The sequence below is a fragment of the Rhagoletis zephyria genome, unplaced genomic scaffold (assembly GCF_001687245.7).
Source record: "Rhagoletis zephyria isolate East Lansing unplaced genomic scaffold, Rhagoletis_zephyria_1.1 Rzeph_scaffold_11233, whole genome shotgun sequence".
NCBI classification, from domain to species: Eukaryota; Metazoa; Arthropoda; class Insecta; order Diptera; family Tephritidae; genus Rhagoletis; species Rhagoletis zephyria.
In genome coordinates this window covers 9275-17442 of record NW_016168310.1, presented here as the reverse complement: position 1 = coordinate 17442, position 8168 = coordinate 9275, and the positions used below count along the sequence as shown (strand labels likewise).

Sequence of the window (8168 nt, the reverse complement as noted above, 5' to 3'; positions counted from 1 at the left end):
AAATTAAGTTAAATTAAATTAAATTAAATTAAATAAAATAAAATAAAATAAAATTAAATTAAATTAAATTAAATNTCATTAAAAATCTTCATTGGGTCTGCATTATTGCTTTCGAACAACTTGTTTACTTTTTGCACCTGAAAATTAGGCAAGTAGTAAAATCGGCTAAAAACGGCTAACTTTTTTTTACAAACGGGCTAACAAATCGGCTGCCGGCTAGATCGAATTTTCTCCGGCTAGTTGCTATCAAAACCGGCTAAATCTAGCCGGAAAACGGCTAAAATGGCAACGCTGGAAACAATACACTAACAATTTTCGAAGCGGGCGTTTTTTAAGGTGGATTACGTTCTTCCATCACAATAGCGATATTTATTTATGTACATATGTATGTATGTGTGTACGTATAGACATACCATATTCTGAATGCTTGAAAACTATTACTCAAGAGCTTAACCTGTCACTCGGTGATAGCCAGTCATAAGGTTGTCAACATGTCAAAATTTTGACATAATTAACAATGGAGTCATTAAATATGGTGACGAATCGAAACGTCAAAATTTTGTAGCATTAAAAACATGTGGAATGTAATCCAAGATATAATATTTAATTTACATACATACATAGATGTAGTATATGTACATATGTACATATATAATGTCATGCTTTATTGCAAAGAAAAACTGTTGAAAAAAATGAAATATGTATTTCGATACCAAAAATAAAATTCAGTAACTCCAAGTTCTTAAAACATTCTTGGCCTTAAATTATTTTCTTGTTTTTAATTTTACAGTATGAAGTACGAGGGCAGTTAGATAAGCCAGTAACTTTTTGAATAAAAGATATTTTTCTTCAACGGCAGTTAAGTTTATGGTGGAAATGGGCTATAAGTCTTTGACAAAAATTCTTAAAACAAACTTTTAGCAGCAAAAGCGAGAGATGGGCATTTCTTAGTGTTTAACTTTAGTGTACAACGAAGCTTACCAAATCATGAAGATTTACAGAAACCTCTATGTTCTCTACTTAGGACTGTCGAATGCCTGAAGATTTGAAATAAAATTTGTGCGACAATTTATTCTTTGTTTTTGGTGTTTTAAATTTTTTTTCTTTTCCTTGAAAATATTATTATATTTTGTTAACACATAACTTTTCGTTAGGTTTACGTACAGCTGAAGTCATTTGCATTTCTCATGCGACTTACGCAACTGATTTCATATAATAATGTGAATATTGTAATTTTTATGTATTTACATATAGCCTTGCAAGCTCATATTGTACGAGTATAATCTAGAAGCATATAGAATAGAAATATTTGTATATATTTATGTACATACATATGTATATGCGTATGCTTTTAAATTTATGATTTCATTGCTATTTGCGTATGTATGTACATACATTAGGGCGGATCAATTTGTATGGGAGATTTTTTCGACTATGCGGGTATAGCACAGCGGATTCTACGCGTAATTTCTTATAAAATTTTCCGAAGAGACCATGCGTCTAAAATCAATTCGGAGTTGGCCAAATTACGAAAATAAATAGCATTTGCTGTACTCTCGTTAAGAAATTGATTCTTGACCCACGGTTTCTTCAGCAAATTTGTTAGAATTACACGTAGAATCCTCCTATGCCATACGCGCATAGACAAAAAAAATATGACCCGCCCTAATGTGCATACATACATATTCGAGTCTCTATCTCCTGACACTTGCGCTAAGTATTTGTTTTTTATCAACTGACTATCCATACCCACAATATTTGTACGCTTTATAAATTTAATAAAATATTTGCTAGCAAAAATGCTGAAAGTAAATATTTAAAAAGCAACTGCAGGCGTGTCTTATGCGAGTACGCTTTTTATTACTGCTGACTTTTGAAAATACCGAGCATTTTTTTTTTCGTCGACACATACCAACAAACGTATGGATGTGCTCTTATATGTATGTATGCGTGTGCACGCTAGTGGCTTGAATGAATTTGCATGATTAAGTATTGCCAGCCGATCGCCGGACAATCAACGAACAAGCAAATGCCATTACTTAGTTAGTTAGCGCGTTTATCTACATACATACATACATACATACATATGTATCATGTGTATGTAAAATGTTGTGTGCACTTGGAATAGCGTGGGAAATGGGTGAGTTTATGAGTCAAGCGCCAAACGAAACAAGTTTCCCCACGCGCAACTGCGCCGCTGTGCCGTCGCCTAATAGCTAATCAAGTATGCCAGGCAACGGACAAAATAGCCACTTAACTGGTTGGCGACTTATCTTTAGTTTGTCGTGGCCGTAAGTGATTTCCGAAGACCATCACACTCATCAGTGTGGCGCGTATGGTGCCGGAAGTTGGTGATTACAATTGCGATACTAGGCCATAGCTTAGAGCAGGAAAATATTTACAAAGCTAGATATATGTATGCATTAAATATAGATAAATATAACTAATGAATATGTAAGACGACGTCTTTTGCCTCATTTAATAAGCATTTCCGTTTTTCATACTCTTCCAGTTATACTAAACCTCAGTCGTTCGAAGATTGCGTCGGCGATGAACTGCCGCACGGCTGGGAGGAAGCATATGATCCGCACATTGGCCGGTACTACATCAATCACATTGAACAGACTACACAGCTGGAGGATCCGCGGCAGGAATGGAAAAGTGTGCAGGAGCAAATGTTGCGTGACTATCTCTCAGCGGCGCAAGATCAATTAGAAAACAAGCGCGAAATGTATGATATTAAGCAACAGCGCTTGCAGATAGCGCAAGAAGAGTACAATCACCTGAATAAATTGGCGGCGAGCAGAAGTAGTTGTAAGTATCCTTCTGTCCATGCCCAAAATTTACAGTCAGTTAATGTCACTACCTATTATTACTACCCATTTCTCTCCGTTGCAGTGTGTTCCTCTTCTAGCTCAATGAGTCGCCACGATCCCGAGTTACTGCGCGCCGATCTCGCCATGGCTAAGGAGCGAGTGCGTCTGCTGAAGCAGGAGCTGAAGNATACTGAAATTGTACAGTCAGTTAATGTCACTACCAATTATTACTACCCATTTCTCTCCGTTGCAGTGTGTTCCTCTTCTAGCTCAATGAGTCGCCACGATCCCGAGTTGCTGCGCGCCGATCTCGCCATGGCTAAGGAGCGAGTGCGTCTGCTGAAGCANCATGCCCAAAATTTACAGTCAGTTAATGTCACTACCTATTATTACTACCCATTTCTCTCCGTTGCAGTGTGTTCCTCTTCTAGCTCAATGAGTCGCCACGATCCCGAGTTACTGCGCGCCGATCTCGCCATGGCTAAGGAGCGAGTGCGTCTGCTGAAGCAGGAGCTGAAGCACATCACACACGACATTAGCTACACACAGCGCGGTATGAATACGCTGCACTCGGTGGGCGAGAAGATAAATGCGCGCCAAAATGGCTGCTACGATATCGCCGAAGTGCAGGCCATACGCGAGGAAATGCTCAAAGTGCACAAGTCGCTGGTGTCGGGTGAGAAGGTGCGCGAAGAGTTGATGCGCAGTTTGGTGCAGATCAAGAATGAACTCAGCCGCCAGCAGATAAACGACGAAAATGCTGAGTTGATGAACGCCGCCTCGCCGTTTGATCGCGTTTGCGTCGCCTCGCAGACAGATTTGTGTGGCGCTGGCGATATGAATAGTGGCGCGCGTTTTGCCGAGATGGCCAAGACAAAGCTACAGTATTCCGAATGGCGCAAACATATTAAGAAGTTGCAGCAACAGCTAGCGGACCATGTGGAACGCATCGATCCGGGCCAACTGGAGTCCGATAAGGATCGCATTTTGTTGATACAGGAGAAGGAGAAATTCCTTAGCGATTTGAATAGCATTTCAATGGAGTCACGCACACCCGAGGAGGTGCGCGTCATACAGCAGACACGTCGCAAACTCGAGGAGGATCTTAATGAGGCATATGAGGCTACTAATCAATGCATAGCGAAGCGTCTGCGCTTCCACGAGGAGAAGCAGCTGCTTGTGGGCGAGTTACAGGAGGCGCTGAAGTCTACAAAGAAACTAGAGGAACGGCTCAAGTCATTCTCGTCGGAGAGTACATTCTCCATTAGCAGCGGTTCTAGTCTGGGTTCACTGTCGACGGCAAGCAGCAAGAGCGCGCTCAGCTTCACCGACATCTACATCGACCCATTCGCGGTCGATTCACAAATTGATGTTATCGATCTGCAGCGGCGTTCACAGCGTTTCTACCAGCAACAACAACTGCAAGCCGCCCAGGCGCAATTACAGCTGCAGCAGCAGCAATCACAAACGCATGCGATAGCACACGCGCATCCGCAGTTGCAGCAGCAACCCTCATCTGAGTTGTCGCTATCGCCGCGTAGCAGCCTTTCAATGGAAACACCACCCGCTTCACCCATGAAATACAATGCCAGTCCCGATCAGGTGGCGGCGGTTGCAAGTCAGCGGCTCAAGGAGGAGCCTACCTATGCCAATACACCTGCCGGCGCCGGTTTGCCACCGCTGTACCAACCGAGCCCAGCGCTGGCTGCCGCTATGGCACGCACGCATGCGCACGATTTAGACTCGACGCTGCTGGACTGCATGGTGCTGGAAGCCAAGCTGCAGAAGCTAAACTTATCCGCGCCACTAAATCTGGCCGCTGCGCCACTATCGCCGATTTCTGAGAAGCCATCGTTACTGGATCTGCCGCAAGAAATGCTCAGCCGTTCCTCGTCCTCCTCGAATACACGCTCCGTATCGGCGGCAGTGAGCAATGAGTCGGTGGCCGGTGACTCGGGCGTTTTTGAAGCGTCGCGTGCACATCTACCACGCAAAGAGTTGGCTCAAGTCCAAATTGGTTTAAAGTATTTGAAGGAGAAGGGTGTACTAGTCGTCTCGCTGGAACGTGCGAACAATCTTTCAGCGTTGTGGACTGCGACTGCGGACAGCTCACAAGTGTAAGTTGCGCATAAAATCGCTGTAACTTGCGTTTTTCATTAATGAGTTCTTTCACTTCCACAGTTATTTACGCGCCGCTTTGCTACCCAATTCGCTTACATCGATTCGCACAAAGGCCATGTCGGACTTTCATAAGCCTGTATTTAGCGACACTTTTGCCGTGCCTATAACGCTTAGTAAACTGCAGACAAAGAGCTTGCAGGTGACTGTGGTCAGCATGACTGGACAGAAGGAGGAAATTATCGTAAGTTTGCGCTTACATATCAAAGACTCCCCTTTTACATTTTTATTTCCCATTCACCAACAACACAGGGCACAGTACAGATAAGCATGGCCGAATTCAATCCCGATGATTCCACACTCAAGTGGTATAATGTACTCAGCTCTAAATTTATGCCAACCTTCGAGCCGCTAGACATGCCGTCGACGAGTGCTGCCGCTGCTGCTGCGGCCGCTGCCAGTGCCGCTGCAGCGGCGGCGGCTGCAGCTGTCGCCGTCAGTACAGCTACTGCGAAGCATACGCCCACAACTAGCGCTAGTGGCAGTGTACCAAACGCCGCCAAGGAGGAGTCATCCGATGAATCGACCATCACTTCGTCACAAACGTCAACTTTGACACGCAATCAAGTGCCACCGTTCGATGTGCAGGCGCAAATCACTGAAGAAATGCAAGAACAATTAACCGTCAATGACGAGGATGACGAAGATGAGGAAGACGATGATGAGGACGACGACGATGATGACGACGAATTGGAGGGACTGACAGATGGTAAGATGAATGCATTGAAAACAATTACGAAGTGTCGTCTCGCTAATATTGTTTCGTTATTCACTCTAGCTGACTTCACAAAGAAAATGCTGGAAGCATACAATTGCATCGACCTAATCAAGCAGGAGTATGCCGACAAAGAAACTAATACAGAGTGCGCGTTTCCACCCGAAAAGTCGCGCGCCTCCCAGCAGCAACAGCAAATGGCCGACGACAGGCCGGTAAAACGTTCGCAGACTTTCACACCTTCGGCGGCCGTCAACAAAAATCGCTACATTTGTCGGCTGAACCGCTCCGACTCAGATTCGGCTATGCATTTCGGCGTTACGCCGCATCCCTTCCATCGTGGCGCTTTGGAGCGACGTTCGCTGCGTTTCCACACTAAAGTGCCCAAACAAGTCACAAGTAAGTGTTGATTAGGCAGGAGTGCGCGTAGAAAAGCGTTTTTGAAAAGTTGTTAATTGTTTTCTTTTTCTTTCAGAACTTCGTCATACACACNGAAGGCAGGAGTGCGCGTAGAAAAGTTGTTAATTGTTTTCTTTTTCTTTCAGAACTTCGTCATACACACATACCGAGAACAAGTTTGGATCTGGAACTTGATCTACAGGCTCAACATAGTAAATTAGATTTCCTAAACGATCAAATAGCCAAGTTGCAGAACTTAAAGGAAGTGTAAGTCGAAGATGATTGCAATTTCCGAAAACTGTTTTACTAAAAGCAAAATATTTCTTTTGTTTCTCTTTACTTTTTTTTAGTCTCGAAAAGGGCCGTGACAATCGCGATCCCTTAATTGCCGCATGGGCTATTGAGAATGAAGAGTTTCAGCGCTTGGTCGAGCGTGCTGATCCAGCGAAATGCCCAGAAGAAAAGCAATTGCATAAGCTTTTGATGAAAACTGCCAAAGAAATTTATAAGCTGCGGAAAACCAAGGTGCCGAAGGGATCACCCGATTTGTTGTCGTTCAAGTGAGTAGATAATGTTATAATTTCCTATCAGCTAAATCATACAGATCTGGCGATTTTAGTATGACAACAAATTCGCGTAAGGAAATTCATGTAGGTAGAAATTACATTGAAATATTAACAGATAACGCCTAACGGCCTAATATTTCATCGGCTTAGCTATAGTCTAAATTTACATTTTTACTTTTTTTTTATCAGTGGGAGATAACATTAACTAACGTCGAGTAGTTATAATGAAATTGCAAAACAGATGAATTTTAGATAAGAAATTTCTGCTCTGGTTAGATTATGACTTACATTTATATATAATTCTAAAATTTCTAATCTACCGTTGTTAGTATCTGAGTGCGAAATCGATTTTTTTACTATAACAGAATTTCATAGAAAAGTAAATGGATGATTTGGTTGGATTTTCGCAAGAAATTTTGCTGTAACAGTTGCAGCTACTTGGCTGAAAAAATAAAAGGATCTAAAAGAAAAAAACTGCAATTTTCTAAAAAAACAAAACGATTTGTATTATTAGAGCCTTAGCCATTTTGGCGTTTGTAGCTGGTTTTGAAGTATAAACCATTACAAAGCCACAAGTTCATGTTCCATGGAAACAATTGATTGCGGTCCAAAAATACGAAATAGGTTTTACGATACGCTCTAGCCTGTCCTGGTTAATCTTCAAAGATATACAAGCAAATATACGAAACTGTCTTATCAAACTAATTGTGATAATCTCTTAGGCTAAAAACATAGTCGAGCGCGGTTTGTCCATCGAGCGTTGTCGCCAAACACAACTAACGATGAGCGCAAGAAACCGGCTGTTTCGTCGGGGTCGGACCAAAGGGAGAGGGGTGTTAGCTGAGTTGGATCGAAATGACATGTGAAGAGATGATTATTGTCGTGAAAGGAGTCTCCGCATGCCGAAAACTCATTGGAGATATCGGAGTCGGGTCTGGACAAGTAGCTGTTAAGATGGTTACAATATCGTAACCGTAACAGTGCCGAGTCTGTAATTGGTGGAGATTGGGCTCCGATCACGGCATTAATAGGCCGGGAGTTGTGGTAGGTGGGCAACTTTTCCCTACGAATGCCGTTTATAACTCATCGGTACGTCGTGAAGACCAGCGATTAGCCGATGTATGTCGGCGCCGCGTGCATATATACATGAAAAAATGCCTGCAGGCTATCAGAGGTAAAGGTACTTTCGTACAGAGGTCTTCAATGCTATACCCAATATCGAACAGTCGTCAGCGTATGAGTTGTCCCGTATAATTTTTCTTTCCGAAACTTCAAGGGCCGTCAACGCTTCTACGCCATACATCAAGACGGTCGTGATGAGTGACCTATAAAACTTCTATTCATAAAACTCACACGTGTACATACACCTTCAAAGTCCAAGGGATCCGACGAATCTCGCAATTCCCTCCTTGCTTTAGCTAACTCTACTAATCTATTAGCTTCCGCATCATATTCCTCATCACTAAACCATATTTCAACTGTGTCCATTTTTTA

At 42.7% G+C, this 8168-nt stretch overlaps 1 protein-coding gene across 1 annotated transcript in view; it reads left to right on the top strand.

The window, feature by feature from the left end:
- Positions 1-2279: 2279 nt before the first annotated feature.
- Positions 2280-8168, top strand: part of kibra (WW and C2 domain containing protein kibra) — a gene marked incomplete at its 5' end in the record, with an annotated part of 7301 nt that continues 1412 nt past the window's right edge. Inside the window, 10 exons of the mRNA XM_017633200.1 lie at positions 2280-2416; positions 2513-2814; positions 3070-3125; positions 3288-4933; positions 4998-5178; positions 5247-5371; positions 5414-5703; positions 5773-6108; positions 6255-6375; positions 6459-6668. Coding sequence (XP_017488689.1) covers positions 2280-2416; positions 2513-2814; positions 3070-3125; positions 3288-4933; positions 4998-5178; positions 5247-5371; positions 5414-5703; positions 5773-6108; positions 6255-6375; positions 6459-6668 — 3404 coding nt within the window. The remainder of the gene's footprint in view (positions 2417-2512; positions 2815-3069; positions 3126-3287; positions 4934-4997; positions 5179-5246; positions 5372-5413; positions 5704-5772; positions 6109-6254; positions 6376-6458; positions 6669-8168) is intronic.